The 21,270-nt window shown below is 37.3% G+C and overlaps 1 protein-coding gene across 1 annotated transcript in view; it reads right to left on the bottom strand.

Annotated features, from left to right (window-relative positions):
- The window catches only part of USH2A (usherin), a 922,740-nt gene that overhangs the window by 645,994 nt on the left and 255,476 nt on the right, over positions 1–21,270 (bottom strand). Inside the window, exon 20 of the mRNA XM_040262869.1 lies at positions 8,321–8,551. Coding sequence (XP_040118803.1) covers positions 8,321–8,551 — 231 coding nt within the window. The remainder of the gene's footprint in view (positions 1–8,320; positions 8,552–21,270) is intronic.

Below are 21,270 nucleotides of genomic sequence, written 5' to 3'. Positions count from 1 at the left end.
ACTAATCTTTTTTAGAACCAAGGAGAGGCAAACTTTAGACTAGGAATAGGCAAACTACCAGCCTGCTGCCCATTTTTGTAAAGAAAATCTTTTTGGAACATGGCTACCCTTCTTTGTTCACTACTGCGGATGGCCTCCTTCATGCTACCATGACAGAACTGAGAAGCTGTGACAGAGATCTCGTGGCCCATATGGTCAAAATCACTGTCTGGACCTTTAGAGGAGAATTTCATAACTCTCTGCTCTAGACTGATTTGAGAGAAGTTTACAGAAAAGGAAGGGTTCTTCATGCAAAGGCAAGTTTGCAATTTCATTCATTTTGACCATCTCAGCAAAATCAAACCCCCCAAAAGGTATAAAAATTCTGATGAGACAAAAAGTCCTGGTGAAATGACTGTTTCATGAAATCAGAGATAAAATTCTGAAGTGAAACAACTTACTTGCAGACCAACCTACTGTTAACTTTCTAAACACAAAGCAACATTACAGAAATGTGCTTCAAAATTAGTCACCTTAAAAATGCAAGGTTAAAACAAATGTAGTCCTCTGAAGCCAGCCTTTATGATGAGTACAGAAAAACAGTCTTCTCCCATCTTTCAATATTATCTGAAAGCATTTCTAAGACCTTACCTCTCTACCAAAGGTAATAAAAATTAAACAATCTTAATAGTCACTTCTATCTCTAGTTATCATGGGTTAGTTTGACTTCTTTTATTCTAAGAATATGCATTTCATCCTTTGCCCTCTCAGTCAATAAAGATGAGCTCAACAGACAGTCACATCTCTTCTGATTCACGTCAGAAACACCCATGGACTCTCATTATTGCTTGAGCTCCATTTCTTTACTTTGCTCCCAAGTTCCACATTCTTACTCTTGCCTTTATTTTTCTATATCATTATTGTCTGCTTGTTAAACTGGTGGGCCATATAGTTGATGCATATATTTGCTTTTCAACAAATGATTTGGTTGAAATCTAACATCAAAGCTTAAATAAATTTGTGGTTTAAATATGCTTTGAAAAGACTTGGCATTTTATTTAGTGTTTTCTTTTTTTTTTTTTAGAATTTTCTGGCAAAACTACTTACTCCTAGACAGTGGAAAACAAAGAGTGGGACACCAAGGGTATTGAAGGTCAAAATTAATATGCTTTTACTAATTAGTGTATCTGAAGAAGTTTGCCCTACTTATACCTTCACTATAACTGCTTAGAATCAGCTTTCCTTTAATGTGGTATTTTAGTGTCTCAGTTCACTAAAAATAATACAAGAATAATAAAGCATAAATATCATAGCAAAAATATAAAATATATGCTTTTAAAAGATATTGATTTGGGGGTTGCATTTCTCTCTTTATGAGTCAGTAATTAATTGTATTTCTGGATCCTAAAGCATTTAGTTCAGCCATTTTAGGGAAGGCAAATACTAAGAGACAAAACTGTAAGACAATCATTTGGTGTCCTTGAACGGCATTATTATGAAGAAAGTGTACAGAGTTCTCATCTGCAAGATATTCAACATCAGTAATCACATTTTTCATGAAGACAAATAAAAGGGAATTACATCCAGGTGCACATGTGTGCTCATCTCCCCAGTGGGTTGCTACAAAGATCTCCCCAAAGGCAGTTCCTGATTTCTGGGCAGGGTCACCAGTAAAGGCAGTATAAAAGGCTGGTGTGATTGGCATCTGGATACTACAATAGTCAAACCTTCCCCCAAATGATCATGGACCTGTTTTCGCTAATAGGAAAAAAAGTGACAAGGAGAGAAAGGGTCACCTTTGGAATGCCAATCTGAGCAGTATTATAGTTTGCTATTTGTACCAGGTTCCGTTTGGATTACTAGTGAAATTCTTTTTGTAAGTGGATTTACTCTACAATCCTGAAAATAAGCAAAAAAAATTTTTTTTTCTCCAGAATTGCTCTGTTACTGTTTTGGAAAGACAAAGTACTGTTAACCCCATGCAACCAGGGGAATAATTCATTATGAGTGTGCACACTATTTTCCAGTTCTAAAAACACGATCATGAAATTATGTTGAACTTAGGTCTTCTTTAAACCCTCTGATATAACCCAAGATTTGAGTATCCATTTTATATTGAGCAATTTTCCCCATATCACTCAAGTTATTCCTAGAATTTTCCCCATAAATTATTCGCATTAGTAGAGAAAAAGAACAAAATTATGTTAATCCTAAATCGTGAATGTGGTAGTTTGAGCTTTCTTTGCATTGCCTTTCTTTGGAATTGGAATGAAAACTGACCTTCTCCAGTCCTGAGGCCATTGCTGAGTTTTCCAAATTTGCTGGCATATTGAGTGCATCACTTTAAAAGCATCATCTTTTAGGATTTGAAATAGCTCAGCTGGAATTCTATCACCTCCACTAGCTTTATTCTCATTCTAAGGCCCACTTGACTTCACACCCAACTGGACTGAATCATAGAAAAAGCAAGGGAATTCCAGAAAAACATCTACTTCTGCTTCATTGCGCTAAAACCTTTAACTGTATGGATCACAAAAAACTGTGGAAATACTTAAAGAGAGGGGAATACCAGGCCACCTTACCTGTCTCCTGAGAAACCTATATGCAGGTCAAAAAGCAACAGTTAGAACCAGACATGGAACAATGAACTGGTTCAAATTGGGAAAGGAGTATGTCAAGGCTGTATACTGTCACCCTGCTTATTTAACTTACATGCAGAGTAAATCATGCGAAAGGCTGGACTGGATGAAACACAAGCTGGAGTCAAGATTACCAGGAGAAATATCAATAACTTCAGATATGCAGATGACATCATGGTGATGGCAGACAGCAAAGAGGAACTGAAGAGCTTTTTGATGAAGATGACAGAGGATAGTGAAAAAGCTGGCTTAAAACTCAACATACAAAACACTAAGATCATGGCATCTGGTCCCATCACTTCATGGCAAATAGATGGTGAAACATAATAGAAACGATGACAGACTTTATTTTCTTGGGCTCCAAAATCACTGCGGATGGAGACTGCAGCCATGAAATCAAAAGAAGCTTGCTCCTTGGAAGGAAAGTTATGACCAACCTAGATAGCATATTACAAAACAGAGAGATCATTTTGCCAACAAAGGTCCATCTAGTCAAAGATATGGTTTTTCCAGTAGCCATGTATGGATGTGAGAGTTGGACCATAAAGAAGACTGAGTGCCAAAGAACTAATATATTCCAACTGTGGTACAGGACAAGACTCTTGAGAATCCCTTATACTGGAAGGAGATCAAACCAGTTAATCCTAAAGGAAATCAATGCTGAGTGTTCATTAGAAGGACTAATGCTGAAGCTGATGCTCCAATACTTTGGCCACCTGATGCAAAGAGCCAACTCACTGGAAAAGCCCCTGAAGCTGAGAAAGACTGAGGGCAGGAAGAGAAGGAGATGACAGAGGAAGAGATGGCTGGATGGCATCTTCAACTCAATGCACATGAGCTTGAGCAAACTCTGGGAGACAGTGAAGGACAGGGAAGCCTAGAATGCTGCAGTCCATGGGGTCGCAAAGAATAGGACATGATTGAGAGACTGAACAACAACAACAAATTGTGAATATATTATAATATATGAAAGAATGACAACAAAACAATTAAATCTAAGTGTTTTTAATCTCACAGTAATGCCTCAGTAATAAATTCTATTTTGAATTTTTGAGCCTACTTAAATACCCTATGCTTATCGATTTGGAATTTTAGAAGTTAAAGGAGCTGACCCTTCAGTACAAGCCTTAGGTTAACAGGTGAGCATGACTAGACCCACACAAATGTAGTTTATCCAATGTCTCAACACTAGGTAGATGAATTTAACTGTTTTCAGTAACACATTAAATATCACATTTTAATATAGGAATTGCATATTACTCATGCCCCAGATATGACATTTAGGCAAACATATGTGCAGCAGCAGATGAATTAACAGAATAATGATGTTACAAATTACAGATTTTATAAAATCTGTCTCATAGCAGGTATTAATAAATATTTGTTAAATGAGTAATAGCTAATAGCTAATATTGAATGACTATAAACTTATCTATGTGTGCCAAGTTTATTGGACGAGCTATCCCATTTAATCCTAACCTACTTGCTTGATATCAGTATTGTAAGTAGTATTATGTCAATTTTAATAAAAGGAAAAAGAGGCACACAGATGATTAAGTGGTTTGTCTAATTACATTTAACTAATAAATAATGGGGCTTAGATCTGCAACATATCTGTTAGTCTGCTCCCAAATCCCTTATTCTTAATTGTAAAGAAATGGGGGGAGGTATTTATACTATGATGCAAATGACTGATAATATACCCTTCCTAAATATTAGACTTTTGAAAGAATATTTGTATCAGAAAAGAAAAGGACTAATGACAGATTGTAAAAAAGATTAATCTGGTTCATTTTTCAACCCCAAAGTAGACTTTGACATTTACATTACTAAGCTTAATGATTACTATATTTAGCAACATAAACATATATTCAAATATATGAATAGATATTTGAATTGTTTTCATTCTACCATTTGAGGTAAAAATATTTAAAGCAAATATATGGAAGAGGAGGGAGTTATATAAAAGACTCATTTCTTGAAAAATAGTAATACGATTATTTATACTGAGACTTTCAACATATTGCTATGACCATGAAATATGTTGTGAGTATATTTACAAACCCTATTATTGATGGGTGAAATCTCACATTTTTCTTGTATAAAATATGTATAAAAATACACATCATTGTATGTTTGTGTTTGAGTTATTTGATATCTCCATTCATATTTCAGGAATCATTTTTAGTTAGAGTTTGAGATTTTGAACTGAATCAAAATAAAAGACATCTGAGTTCTTCTTATAATTATTCACTTTTTAAATATAATTCATCATCTTAGAGATGTCCTGCTGCTGCTAAGTCAATTCAGTCGTATCCACCTCTGCGTGACCCCATAGACGGCAGCCCACCAGGCTTTCTGTCCCTGGGATTCTCCAGGCAAGAACACTGGAGTGTGTTGCCATTTCCTTCTCCAATGCATGAAAGTGAAAAGTAAAAGTGAGGTTGTTCAGTCATGTCTGACTCTTAGCGACCTCACGGACTGCAGCCTACCAGGCTCCTCCGACCATGGGATTTTCCAGGCAAGAGTACTGGAATGGGGTGCCATTGCCTTCTCCTTAGAGATGTCCAGGATTTGCTTATTAAATTTTCCTCAGAATATAGAAATTGCCTGAAATTTATAGGAACATGAGTTGAAAGCATTTTTTGACGCAGAGCACTTCAGCACATTTAAAATAATTTTGTTCAGTGTTAGAAAAATCTAGTTTTAGGAACCCTCTACAATTAATTGATACAGAAAAAATAATCTCACTCCCAGAAATCTTTGGGGATACAAGTAAATAAATAATGCCAATACTACTATATATTTTTGTTACTTGAAAGGGCTTCCCAGGTGGTACTGGTGGTAAAGAATCTGCCTGCCAATGCAGGAGACATGTTCTATCCCTGGGTCAAGAAAATGCCCTGGAGTAAGAAATGGCAACCTCCTCCAGTATTCCTGCCTGGAGAATTCCATGGATAGAAGAGCCTGGCGAGCTATAGTCCATGGGGTCGCAAAGAGTCAGACATGACTGAAGCAACTTAGCATGCACATTACTTGAAAAGCCAAAAACCAACAGACAAATCCAAAAAGTTTAGCAGTGTTGGGTAAAACCTACCACTTCGCCTTCCACCCTCTTTTGTTACTTTCAGATACTATTCTGTTCGGTCTGTAAAGAACTGTCCATGGTTGTTCACTCCCCCTCTGGCAAAGAACCAGAAGACTCCAAATTCACATTTCAATTCAGCAGCTGTGGCAATCTGAGGGACCCAGTTACTGAAGCCTCATTTCCTCATAATCCAGGAAGGGGAAAATATCTTCCATGGTTGTAGAAGGAATGAATGACAGAATGTGCAAGGAAAATAAATGTGTGATGCTAACTACACCTTTCTACATAAGAAGATACAAATTAAAGGAAAGCCATTAAGTTACTTTTGTAAACTTATCTTGGCTCATTGATTGGGTAAATTTAGTTAAACCATGACCCAACTCAATAAAAGTATCCAACCAAACCTGCCAGGTAAGCCAGAGGGTCAAACCAATAAATAACCTGGTTACTTTCAAACTTAAGACAGCCTTCAAAGCAAGCCGCACGGCTCATACAAAGGAGCAAGCGAGGCCCCAAAATATGCCTAAATACAGGAGAACTACTTACTCTCCCGGAATCACCAAAGCTCCCGGGAGTCGTTCAAGCCAAAATTGTGATCTCCCTACCTTGTCCTTCAGATGATGTGGACTCCAAACACATTTTCTGTGCAGCTGGAGGCTTTGTTACAGACAGAAGGATCCTGCTTCGTGAGGCCCGTGTTTACGGCCTAACTTTTTTAAAGAGGAATTTGGAAAACTTCCCAGACGCTGCATCTGCCCCTAGCCTGTGCACCTCGGAGTCTGAGGCCGGCGAGGGAGGCAGCGCAGACGACTAAATTTATTAACGGTGGATGGGCCACTCTGTCTTTCACAGCAACAGCAGTAGGTGATCCCATCGAAAATCTGTCTGCTGGCTAGCTAGCAAATCCAACTGACATGCCTGCCGCAGCGCTACCCAGATGAATGGCAAGAAGGCTGATTCCTCAAAGAAACACACCACAAGCCAAAGGCCGGACCAGGAAGGCAGTTCCAGCTCCATCGAGAGAAAAGTCTTTTACTTTCTACCCACAGGTTCTTTTCTAGATACCTATGTTTCGTTTTCATTCCTTTCTTTGACTTTTATGAATAGTAAGCAGAAGTTGAGTGTTGTAAGGGAGCTCGGTGATCGAATTTCTAATTCTCAGGGAGGAGCTGGATGTACTAAGCCAGTGGTTACTCTTAATATATTAATCTTAATATATCACAGCTAGAGCATAATCATGATTCATTGCAAACACACATCAGCAGCCAGCCTCACATAAAAGCAAACTATTTACGACTTTAAGTAAAAATAAAATGATACACAACCTATGTTTCAGAGCTCAAGTTCCATTTCACTGCCCTCAACATACGCAATATTTGAAAGTCCAGCTATTGCTCCAAAGTTAGGTTCTCAGGAGTTAAATTAATATCATTCTGAGTTTATAGAATCATATATATTATACAATTTGTAAATTCTTTAAATAATGGTAAACTATGTATTATAAATAGTTACTATTCTCTATACCTACAGTCAAACAGTGCTTCTAAAAACTGCAATTCATAAAACAAAAGACTTCCAGACAATAATACTGTAAAATCAGGAACTGAGCAAGATGCACGAGGTTAGCTCACACAGTGAGGGTTGGATCTTGTGTTCGATGAATTGGGAGATTGGGATTGACATATATACACTATAATACTATGTATAAAATGGATAACTAATGAGAACCTACTGTATAGCTCAGGAAACTTTACTCAGTTGTCTATAGTGACCTAAATTGTATGGCAGTCCCAAAAAGAGGGGATATATGTACACATATAGCTGATTCACTTTGCTGTACAGCAGAAACTAACAAAACATTGTAAAGTAACTATACTAGAATAAAAATTAGTTGACGAAAGTAGAAAAAATAAGAAAATGTTTATATTTACTGGAGATTTTTGCGCTGATTTTTATTTGAAAAATATTGTATTAAAGTATTATTTACATGGACAACTGAGTTTTTGGTGCCTTAAATATTGTGCCTCACTTACCTTACTCTACTTCTGACCCACAGAAGGTAGGCTTTCCCTGAAATTACTTTTTCTCATAATACTCTCAATAGAACATAGGGTATGAACAGTTGTTACATTTTTAAAAAAACAGTTACACCAAATAAGTACTAGGAATAGTTAAACAAAGTTAAATAGATTTCTTACACCTCTTTTCAGAGACTGTAATAACTCAATGTGTACTAAGCATCTCCAATAGCATGGGGGCATTTCTCAAACTCATTTGCCACAGAACTCTTTTCCACAAAGGAAGTGAACACTCTGAGGAACACATTCTGGTAAACAGCATCCAAGAATCATGTCCAGCACATACTTTGATCTAATAAGGCTGCCTTCCCACATCATTTTCTTTCTTTCCTCCACTTACCCCTCTTTTCCACCCCTCCCCCGCCCCCAGAATACTAAAAAGTATGTCGACACAATCAAGCTAAAGTATAAAAAGATTACATTAGCATCTCTATAAACAGGCATAGTAAAAACTCATTGTAAAGGAATATTGGACTAATAGAAAACACTTTGGGGCTTAAGTGCCTCATAAGGAAAGTGACATCAAGCACACTTACCCGTGAAGTCTGTATTGACTGGGTGAGTGGAGCTGGGGAACTTATAATATCCATGTCCCGTGAAGCGAGTCCCTTTCATCACCGTGGCCCTCGGAGCCGGTAGAGATGGCTCTCTCCTTTCCAGCTGATACACAGGAGAAGGTCCGTTCTGCTCTTCAGGTGCCAGCCACCTAAGATGCATGGTTGTGCTGTTGATTCCTTCAACCAGAGGCGGCCTCAGTTGGGCTGGTGCTAAATGTTAGAAAACCCTTGTTACTTTCAAGAACTTGGCTTCCATCTCTAGACACCGATATGTAAATATATGTTCCCAAGCACCTGTGTACCGCATACTCCAAATCAATTATGGTCTCAAGGATTTCTATGGTTCTAGAAACTGAAAACTCAAGACACAATTTGTATTAAAGGCAACTAAAGAAAATTTAGATGACAAACAAATATTAAGCAAAGTTTTACTAAACAGTTTTTTCTTGTATTTTCTCTATTCTGTCTTGCTGCCTCACAGACACTCTATAGGCTATTGCTGCCCCACCCAGATTCCCCTTCCCAAGCAGATGCTTCAGTGCTCCATCTTCTGTTCTCGGTCTTTAGTGGCTCACGGCTGCTCCATTTTCTAGAGAATTGCCCTGCCTGAGTGGTAGCTACAGGATCCCTTGTGAATCCTGCAGGCAGTGACTACCAGCCAATGGCTACTGACCACAAAGGGCAGAGTCCCTTGTCTTCATGTGGTATCAAGTCAGGGCTGCAATCCACAGAAGCCAAACAGGCAAAGGAAATGTTTGAAATGGGCTAGTTAGGGAGACGAGAGAAAGTATGGGGACTGAGAAAAACCAGGTGGGGGGTGAATGGTCAGCAATTCATGCCAGCCAATGGATGACTCAGGAATGATGACCCAATGTCGCCAAATCTTTTAGTTTGTTTTTTAAAAAGTCATCTTTTTGGTGTAATTTTCTGATTTTTTAAAGCTTAGAAACTGGTCTAAATTAAAACAAACAGATAAGCAAAAGCTGCTCTGAAAACTAAACAAAGCATCCACGTGGAAGAAATGAGCCTGAGAGCTCAGGGGGTTGCAAACTCTTCTCTGGGCACCACAGACTTCGGGCAGCCTCAAGGGTCTTGAAGAGACCACATGATCACTAGCAAGAGCCTGAGCCTTGGGCAGTCAGTACCCCATGCTCACACGCATGCTGGGGCCACGGCATGATCTGAGCTTCAGGGACACTGGAAATTCGTTGGAGCCTCCTGGCAAATCTTCAGAGGGATAGATTTAAGACTTCTCTTAAAACCTACTGGAAATGGATCAGATTAACAACTGAGTTGTTGAAAATGAAGGCCCATTTTATTTTCTTAAAGTCTGTACAATGAGATTCTAATCCATTGTAAGTGTGTCAGCTGGATTTGAGGGGTGAAAGTAAAGAAAAAATATCTCATGTCATAATCACCGAGCTTATTTACTACGGACCCAAACTAAAGCTGTGGACTGTAATTTACACTTGCATTAACACAGCCTTGTATAGGCACAAAGTCTTTGTCTGTTTCAACAAATGTGATTTAAAATGATGTGAATAAAAATGAACACCCTTAAACCAAGAAAACAAACTCACCTTAAATCAACTTAGAACAATTACCATTTGTTACTTTCTAGAAAGCTGGGCCAGTTTTCTAAAGAGAAACAATTGTGATTCTATTTTCATGTTTAGTAAAGAAGAAAGTGGCTGAGCAAAAAGTTTAACAACTTAGATAATTAACAATTTTGTTCATCTTCCGCCACTGTGAACTATGTGATATTTTTATTCTTATATAAATTTATGCATGATTTCCTTTACTACTCTTTGCCAAAAATGAGCTAAACGGTGGGCTCTCAGAGATTTCATTCTATATGCTATGATTTCTCTTCAGAATAATCCAAAACAAAACAAAAAGCTAAGCCATGCAGAAATTTCTTCTCTCACTAAGCTCACCTTCAGAGTTTGGAGTTCCATCTTTCTATTAAATCTTCAGCAACCCATCACTGGCTATAAGCTTAACTGGGAGGAAGGACAGTCAAAGATTTCTGAGTTTGGGGCTCAGAGAAGCAATGAAGGACCAATTCAATCTTTTTAGAGTGTCTAAATTTTGCTACTTAGAAGCACAGAAGAGGAATTTTGAGTATTTCTTCTATATTTTCTGTATTCCACATTAAGATTCCCTAATGATCTGGGATACAGAGACTTGAATGTTTTAGTTTGAAAAATATCATCTATTTCAGAGATGTTCAATTGAACTTTCTCAGTGAAAATATTCTCAATTTGTACTGTCTAATACAATAAGCACTAGCCATATATGATTATTGAACACTTGATGTGTGACTACTGAAACTAAGGCCTTGGACTTTTAATTTTATTAATTTAAAATTTAAGTAGCACTACTATATACTTAAATTTAAAATTAATAAAATTAAAAGTTGGAGAAGGCAATGGCATCCCACTCCAGTACTCTTGCCTGGAAAATCCTATGGATGGAGGAGCCTGGTAGGCTGCAGTCCATGGGGGTCGGCTAAGAGTCGGGCATGACTGAGCGACTTCACTTTCACTTTTCACTTTCCTGCATTGGAGAAGGAAATGGCAACCCACTCCAGTGTTCTTGCCTGGAGAATCCCAGGGACGGGGGAGCCTGTTGGGCTGCCATCTATGGGGTCGCACAGAGTCGGACACGACTGAAGTGACTTAGCATTAGCATAGCATATATAGCTACCATGTTGGACAGCAAAGACTTAGCAAATCACAAATTCTATACATTTGATGTACTGAAAATAGAAATTCCATTTTAACTATTTAATGAAATTATGACTAAACCTCCTGTACTTAACAGTAGAAGAATTTTCTTTTTATTTAAAAATATTAAAAAAATGTTATTGGAGTATAGTTGATTTACAATGTTATGTTAGTTTCTGCTGTACAGTAAAGTGAATCAGTTACATATAAACATACATCTACTCTTTTTTTTAAGATTCTTTTCCCATATAGGGGCTTCCCTAGTGGCTCAGATAATAAAGAATCTGCCTGCAATGCAGGAGATCCAGGTTTGATCCCTGCATCAGGAAGATCCACTGGAGAAGGGAAAGACAACCTACTCCAGTATTCTTGCCTGGAGAATTCCATGGACAGAAGAGCCTGGCGGGCTACAGTCCATGGGGTAGCAAAGAGCTGGACACGACTGAGTGACTAGCACCATCACTTTTACTTTCCCATACAGGTCATTACATTGTATTGAGAAGAGTTCCCTATGCTATATAGTAGGTCCTTGTTAGTTATCTGTTTATGTATAGTAGGGGATATATATCAACCCCAATACCCCAATTATCCCTTCCCCTTTTCCCCCTAGTACTCCAACGTTCATTGCAGCACCATTTACAATAGGCAGGACATGGAAGCAATCTAAACATCATCAAAAGAGAAATGAAAAAAGAAGATGCAGTACATATATACAATAGAACATTACTCAGCCATAAAAAAGAATGAAACAAGGCCATTTGCAGCAATGTCAATGCACCTAGAGGATTGTCACACTGATTAAAGGAAGTCAGAGAAAGACAAATATCATTTGATAGTGCCTATATCCAAAAAACATGTTACAAATGAAATTGTTTACAGAGTCAGATGTAGAAAACAAACATTTAAAATCAGCTTCATTCTCAAGGTCCCATTTGTTTGACATTTGATACTCTTTTATTTTATTCCAGTCACTCAGCTGGAAGGAGATAATGAAGCTTTGTACATTTTATTCAAAATCCTTTCCCCAATGATACATCATCCATAATCACTTCTTAATCAAGAATATAATTTCAGAATCAAACAAAGCAAAAGGAATGCCAGCAACTCAGTAGTTTTTTTTTGGGGGGGGGGGGCGGGGGTATTTGTTTTAATATCTACTAAAATTGAGAGCATGCAATTTTAAAAATATGACAAAATGATTATAATCAATAAGGACAATTCTGCATTGGGAATCCACTAAAATTAATGTTGACTATTTAAACTCTAACAAGTAGTCAAGCATCTCTTCTAGACTCAGAATTATTCCACTGAGCAATGACAATATTCTTAGGAAGTCAACTACAGAGGAGTGGAACTAGAATGTGTGTGTGTGTGTGTGTGTGTGTGTGTATGTATGTATGTATTTTATTCACTTGTTTAAAAATAAACAAACACCTCTCAGCTGTCTCATAGAGTTTCACTTGGAGTCTCTAGCCCACCGGAAAGGATGAGCATTTAGTCATTATCTTCAGAGTTCCCTTAGTATCAGAAAGGGAATTTTCAATCAACTAAATGAGACTGGTCTCATACACATTCACAAGTATTAACAGAATGATAATAAGATAAACAGATACTCCTGAACTATTAAACACACGCATACAAACTTAGACTCACTAAGAGACCAGGGAATAAAAGATTAAATCTCAGATCACCAAAGTGGATGGATTATAGGTATAAACTTGTTAATCACAAAGCAATAAATTAAGAGACATTCTGGGATTATGGAAACTCATTGGAACCTTCCAGAGATTCTATTTCACATTTTTTTTATCCAAATCTGCATGATTTTAGAAAAACACTTCAAAATTGTGTGCCTCATGTTTCTCTCAGACAATATAAGAATAAATTTTCAGTAAGACACCTTGAAAATAAAAGTTTTTAAAAACAATATAATTGTGTTAAGTTTTATAAGGCAAATTTCTACATAAGTACAAGACACTATTTTTACTAGCCAATAAAGTATCTTTCAGATTACATATTATAAAATGATTCAATTCATTCACATTCAGAATCATCTGTATTTACTTGGAAAATTCTCTTATAAATGAAAACTTCAATATCCATCATTTCAAAGAATAACAAGATACAAATCCTGTTTCCACTTGGAATAAAATTACAATGCTCTTGTATTTTTTGCATTCACTCTGTAATCCAATTTCTAGTCTCGCTCTTCTACTTATAATCATTCTTTTACAAAACACTCTGTAATATATATTCTTTTTTATGCAGCATTTATTACTTTATAATCTGATTAATGGCATACCATAATGCATAAATTTACACTTGCAAAATTTATGTAGTGTGGAGTTTGAGCATCTTAGGATAAGAACTGAAGAGTAAATGAGCAGAAGCTCTTGCTGATGACACCTCTTTCAAAATCGAATCCATGTTTTCAAGGAAGAGTTTGTTGTCTCTGAACACTGCATGGCTGTGTCAATATCCTAAAACATCCTCAACTACTAGGAAAATGGCAATCTAGGAATAAACAGCCTTTCCTCATTTCAGGGGTGTAAGGGGAACACTAATATATGACATCCTCAGGCATCTTGTCAGTGAAAAACGATTCTGACTTTTTCTCAGAGATGCAAACCGTCACGGGAAATTGCCAAATGCTGCTAGCCACAAACACCTGTGCAAAAGGGCACTGGGAGCAGGACTCAGACATGATATCCAGGTTGATCACAAAGCCATGATTTTCCAGTTAGCAAGCACTCTCCAGAGTCAGAAGAGGAAAAGATTCTCCTCCTGACTTTCTGAGATCTCCCAGCACTCAGATAGACCTTGTTGACTGGTCTATTCTCTGGCTGAGGAAAGAATAGCATCAATTTTCCCAATCTCTTCTTTGTTTACTAGTCTCCTTCAAGAGAGAAGATGTATAGTGGAACTGATCTGGAAAGGAGAAAACTTAGGTTCTATACTGGTCCTTTAAGACCCTACTTATGGAACATTGGCTAATCCATTATTTGGCCTCTCTGTTAAGTATTTCACACATTCATTTTTTGGAAAAAAAAAGTGCTTTGAAGTTTAGTTGATGTACAATATTATATAAGTTACAGGTGTACAACAGAGTGATTCACAATTTTTAGAGACTATACTCCATTTACAGTTATAAGATATTGGCTATGTTGCCTGTGTTGTACAATATATCCTTGTAGCTTATTTTATACATAATAGTTTGGACCTCTCATCTCCTACCCTTATGATATAACTTCTCTCTTCCCTCTTCCTACTTGTAACCACTAGCTTGTTCTCTATATCTGTGTGGCTGCTTTTTGGGCTACATTCATTCGTTTGTTGTATTTCTTTTAGAGGCCATATATGTGATACAATATTGTCTTCTTTCACTTAACAAATGCCTTCCAAGTCCATCCGTGTTGTCTAATTGGCAAAATTTCATTCTTTTTAATGGCTGAGTAGTAGGTCCATCTAGTCAAAGCTATGGTTTTTCCAGCAGTCATGAATGGATGTGAGAGTTGGACTATAAAGAAAGCTGAGTGCCAAAGAATTGATGCTTTTGAACTGTGGTGTTGAAGAAGACTCTTGAGAGTCCCTTGGACTGCAAAGAGATCCAACCAGTCCATCCTAAAGGAGATCAGTACTGAGTGTTCATTGGAAGGACTGATGTTGAAGCTGAAACTCTAATACTTTGGCCACCTGATGTGAAGAACTGACTGATTTGAATACCATGTTCATGGATCAGAAGAATCAAATAGTGAAAATGAGTATACTACCCAAAGCAATTTTCAAATTCAATGCAATCCCTATCAAGCTACCAGTGATATTTTTCACAGAACTAGATCAAATAATTTCAAGATTTGTATGGAAATACAAAAAACCTCGAATAGCCAAAGCAATCTTGAGAAAGAAGAATGGAACTGGAGGAATCAACTTGCCTGACTTCAGGCTCTACTACAAAGCCACAGTCATCAAGACAGTATGGTATTGGCACAAAGACAGAAATATAGATCAATGGAACAAAATAGAAAGCCCAGAGATAAATCCACACACATATGGACACCTTATCTTTGACAAAGGAGGTAAGAATATACAATGGAGTAAAGACAATCTCTTTAACAAGTGGTGCTGGGAAAACTGGTCAACCACTTGTAAAAGAATGAAACTAGATCACTTTCTAACACCGCACACAAAGATAAACTCAAAATGGATTAAAGATCTAAACGTAAGACCAGAAACTATAAAACTCCTAGAGGAGAACATAGGCACAACACTCTCTGACATAAACCACAGCAGGATCCTCTATGATCCACCTCCCAGAATTCTGGAAATAAAAGCAAAAATAAACCAATGGGACCTAATTAAAATTAAAAGCTTCTGCACAACAAAGGAAAATATAAACAAAGTGAAAAGACAGCCTTCCGAATAGGAGAAAATAATAGCAAATGAAGCAACTGACAAATAACTAATCTCAAAAATATACAAGCAACTCCTGCAGCTCAATTCCAGGAAAATAAACGACCCAATCAAAAAATGGGCCAAAGAACTAAAAAGACATTTCTCCAAAGAAGACATATGGATGGCTAACAAACACATGAAAAGATGCTCAACATCACTCATTATTAGAGAAATACAAATCAAAACCACAATGTGGTACCACTTCACACCAGTCAGAATGTCTGCGATCCAAAAATCTGCAAGCAATAAATGCTGGAGAGGGTGTGGAGAGAAGGGAACCCTCCTACACTGTGGGTGGGAATGCAAACTAGTACAGCCACTATGGAGAACAGTGTGGAGATTCCTTAAAAAATTGCAAATAGAACTGCCTTATGACCCAGCAATCCCACTGCTGGGCATACACACTGAGGAAACCAGAATTGAAAGAGACGCATGTACCCCTATGTTCATCACAGCACTGTTTATAATAGCCAGGACATGGAAACAACCTAGATGTCCATCAGCAGATGAATGGATAAGAAAGCAGTGGCACATATACACAATGGAGTATTACTCAGCCATTAAAAAGAATACATTTGAATCAGTTCTGATGAGATGGATGAAACTGGAGCCGATTATACAGAGTGAAGTAAGCCAGAAAGAAAAACACCAATACAGTATACTAACACATATATATGAAATTTAGAAAGATGGCAATGATGACCCTGTATGCAGGACAGCAAAAAAGACACAGATGTGTATAGTGGACTTTTGGACTCAGAGGGAGAGGGAGAGGGTGAGATGATTTGGGAGAATGGCATTGAAACATGTATAATATCATGTCAGAATCGAATTGCCAGTCTATGTCCGATGCAGGATACAGCACGCTTGGGGCTGGTGCACGGGGATGACCCAGAGAGATGTTGTGGGGAGAGGGGTGTGAGGGGGGTTCATGTTTGGGAACGCATGTACACCCGTGGTGGATTCATGTCAATGTATGGCAAAACCAATACAGAATTGTAAAGCAAAATAATAAATAAATAAATAAATAAATTTTTAAAAAAAGAAAAGAAAGGAAAAGACCCTGATGCTGGGAGAGATTAAAGGCAGGCAAAGGGAATGACAGAGGATGAGATGGTTGGATGGCATCACTGACTTGATGGACCTGAAATTGAGCAAGCTCTGGGAGTTGATGATGAAAAGGGAAGGGTGTGCTGCGGTCGCAGAGAGTCAAGACACGACGGAGCAACTGAACTGAACTGATATGTACTACATCTTCTTTATTCATTTATTTGTTGATGGATGCTTAGGTTGCTTTCATATTTTGTCAGGTATAAATAATGCTGTTACGAACATTGAGGTGCATGCATCTTTTCAAATTAGTGCTTTTTATTTCAGATGTAAACTCAGGGGTAGAATTGCTGGCTAGTATCTCATTTATTGAAGAGCATGACAGACCTGATTATACCTATGATCTCTTCCAGTTAGAAAATTCTGGCTGAACATTTGCAAGTAGTGCTTCTCAAGAGTAAATCATGAAGGGGTGTTGGACATATAGGTCCCTCATTCCTCCAGGAACCCAGCCAACTTATCCCTGCAACTCTGAGTCACCTTGTTCTTTACCATGGCACACAAATATTATGATTTTTCTGTGTGTTTTATGATATAAAGAAAGTCCAGAAAGCATTTCTTTTCAAGAATTTAAGGCGGCACCTTCTTGGTGAATATACACTACCTTAGCTAGCTGTCATACTGGTGATTCTCCATAATTTGCACACAACTTGCATCCTACATGTAAAGGGAGTGAGCCATGATTTCTGAACTTCACATAGCAGCAGCGATGACAACAAGCATTGTTCCCTAAAGTCCCCCATTAATAAAAGGTAGTTGCTTGACTGTAATTATGGCATCCTTCCTACCCAAACTTGAAGCTTTTATGGGGCTTATGCAATTAACTACTTAAATGCATCGTAACACTTGCTTCTCTGACAGCAAAGTATTGATTTTTTAATCATTTTCAAGTCTCCTCTAGCACAAATAAATGTACTACAGTTACAGTTAATGCACTGTGTACATGCATTAAATGTTAGTGTGACAGAATTTATTATTTTGTGATATATAGAACTGAAGTCAGGCTTCTCAGAAAGTAGCATCATGGATCCAACATCAGTATGGAAACTACCATTGTCCTTGATACTCTAAATTCTCTAACTTCGAAAAGCTAGAGATCTCTTACTTAGGCTTAAAATAAAGGAGGGGGTACTGAGTATAAATCTTTCCTAGGTGTCAGTGTAGGAGAAAATTAAAAGTAGTCCAGCAGAGAAGATAACAGCTTATTTTTCCCTAAAGGTGTCACTGTGGGTGTATGGCAACTTTGTTCACATGAATTTCAATGTAGCTTTTCCCTTGCATTTATTTAGGACATGTCAAACTATTTTGCATACAATAGTCTATCTCAATTCTTACACATTTTAATTGTGCTGTTTTAATGCCTCACTATTGTTAATACATCAGAAAACTGAAACAGTTTTTCACAAAGTGTGATTTCCACATTCCATTTCTGCTATGCCAAAAAGGTCAACAGAGGTCTCATGAAAGTCACTTATCTAAATACAGACCTGGCAACAGAGGCCATTACACAGTGTATCAACAAGCCTTTTCCTTGGGCACAGCACACATTCAACATTAAAGTTGGTGAGTAAAAAGCAGTTAATTTTGTTTTGTTAGAAATAATATCATTTTAGTTTTAGCATCTAAGACAGATGCCAGCATTTCACTCTGAACAGATGGTAATTCCATCTAATAGTGCATGTCTGTATTAGTAAGGTCTGTTGTGTATACAAACAGTAATAAACAGTAGGTAAGGATCAAAATAAATTTTAATTGTTGACATTAAATTCTGGCAGCCACAGTTCTAAGGCTGCAATATTCCTTTTTCAAGTCTGTCAGATTTACTAATGCTATACAAGCCTTGTCCAAAGCTGCCAGATCCTAGTTTCCATAGAAAGATATTGCATCCTCCCAGCCCCTGGTCTGCACCAGGGTTGCCTGTTTTCCTACACCGAAATAATCATTCAGGAATAACCTGAGATCGGTGCTGATGTGATGCTCTTCCAGGATTTTTTTAGAATGCTCCCAGAGGACTGAACCTTTAATTAAGAGGTTGATTTTTAAAATGTTGTATCTAATTGTTACACTGTGGGTTCCAGTGTTATCACAGTCACTTCCCTACCCTGCTAAGTAAAGGTCTCTCATTCAGTTCCATCTATTCTCATTGCAAATCTGGGCATTCCTGAACTTCTCTGAGACTGACATCATCCCTTTCATTTGGTTTGCTTTGCCAGAATCTGAAGGATTTCCCTAACAATCGCAGCTCTCATCAGCTGAACTCTTCTGTAGGTTTTACTGTGGATCAAGCCTGCCAACAAGCACCAATTTGGTTCTCATAATGTCTCCAACGATCTGGTATTACAAGTAGTAGCTGCTATTTATTTTGGGAAGCTGCCATGTCAAAAAAAATCATTATAAAAAAAACCCAGTTTGGCATTCAAGTGACTGTTCAATAACAAACATGCTTTGCAATCAAATTTCTTTTTTAAAAAATGGATGTATTTTTTGAATCATGAAAAATATATTGCTTCCACCATATGGGACAACCAACGACTCACCAACCGATTTCAGATGCAGCATATTGAGCTGACCATATGTTACAGTGCTGTTGAATGGCTGAGTGATTCATGCCCGTCACATTCTAGTATATCAATTAAAGCTCCTTGAAGTCTGCATGATTTGTGTCTCTGTTATTAAACCCTGCTAATTCATCCCACTTACACATCTGTTATAAATCTCTAGGAGTGCTGCATGATTCATGGCAATCTGTGAGCATGCTACAGCAAATTCTTCTCCTTGTAATTAACAGTAAATTGTTTTACTGCCATGCAATGAATTTTTCAGTTATATTGCAAATGAACTCCTAAATGTGCGGTTCTTTCCTAAGAACTGACTTATATCATTAGGCAATTAAAAAGTATTGCTTTGAACCAAAAGCTTTTAATCAAGAGAAATACAACTTTAACATTGCTTGAGAGCCATGGAAATTTGACGTGGTGGTTAGAAGTGCAAAATAATTTCTGTTGTTGAATGAGAAAAACAAACAAACAGAACCAGCCCTTCCTTGTACTCTCAGGATTTCCCTGATGGTGAGACGTGAGAATGGCTGCCTAAAAACACTGGGTGAGACAAGTTTGCACAGATACTGTTTATCTTAGAAGTGACTTAAGGCAGCTGTCATTACCAAATTTCTCAGATTGCCTTACACTTCTCTAATTGTAAAACAGAGCCTTTATTCTTGAAATAAATAATTGGATAATTAGCCAAGTTGAATCAGCAGAGGATTTCACTGCTGTTCAAGTGTTCTTGTCAAAGGTGAAACAAATTCATTTCAGCTCGCCTCTGCAGCTCATCGAAGAGGCTTTGATTTTTTTCCCCCACTTTCTTGGCAGCAGCCTGAGATTCATGAGTCCATACATCAAGTTGGTAGTTTAACAACAAATGGAATTAAATTCAAAGAAGGGAAACTAATTGAAGGACAGCAACAAAAGTGTTGGGTAATGTGCTTTTTAATATGGCGTGCCACATTTGCATGATAATTTTTCCTTTTTAGCATGGAGCAGAAAGTGACTAGCTTAATGAGGGATTATTCAAGACAGGAACGAACAAAATGCATTCATAACTAAGAACAAAGATTGTATTATGAAACAAAAACAGGCAACCTCAGAGAAGTAACTGGATGATTGGTTTATGCATTATGAATAAAAAGATAGAAAAATATTTATATTAGTATTCACTAATGACTATATATACAAGATTGTTGTAATTAAAATTATAAATTAACATATTAAAAGTGCTTGTTTAATCACTCTGGGTCCTATTCACAATGAAAAGACTTATGTACCTGCATACAAAACAATGTGTGTTTTCAGCCCAGCAGCAAACAACCCATACATTCTACTTTGGATGGATTCAGACAGGAAACTTAATGCACCAGTAATTACTTGCTTAATGGGAAATGGGCACTTCTAAGCTTGTAGTGTAGAGGTCAATTTATGATGGGTAAAGGAAATAGGACATCGTTCCTCCAGGAATGGATCTCCAAAAGGAATTTCTCTGAAGGAAGGTTTAATTTGTACTTAATTCACAAAGGATGGAAATGTACAAAGTTATTAGATTAAAAGGGTAATCTTAAAGAAAAGGATTAGAAGCTTCTAAGGGCCCAGTCTGTCAGACCATGACCCATATAAACCCAGAAGCAACTCCAAAACCACCCATCACACTTTCTTGAAGATTTTGCAAAAGAGTTGCAGCTGCTCCTGGAAGAGTACCTCTCTCAAATTAGTTCTGGAACTGTTCATGGGCACCAAAACTAAAGGAGTAGTGATAAACATTCTGGACGAAATGTGCCAATTCTAATGACACATCTAATTGAAAAAATACTTGAAAGAGAACAAATTCTCAAGCTTTATAATGAAACAGACATATCTAACAAGTATCTTTTTGATTTCTGTGACTGAGGTATAAGGAAAAAAACATATTTTCATGATTCAGTGCTTCAGAAAAGCTGAATACTACTTCCAATTTATGGTGCTCTTTTTCAAAGTATTTAAATGGTTGTTCTGATCCTTGGCAATTCACTGACATGAACTACATTTAGACTTAAGAGTTAAATTTCCCACAAATCTATTGGAATTCTGTACCCTCCAAACCATAATT

The sequence above is a fragment of the Oryx dammah genome, unplaced genomic scaffold (genome assembly GCF_014754425.2).
Source record: "Oryx dammah isolate SB20612 unplaced genomic scaffold, SCBI_Odam_1.1 HiC_scaffold_21, whole genome shotgun sequence".
NCBI lineage: Eukaryota > Metazoa > Chordata > Mammalia > Artiodactyla > Bovidae > Oryx > Oryx dammah.
This window is presented reverse-complemented; position numbering and strand designations above follow the sequence as displayed.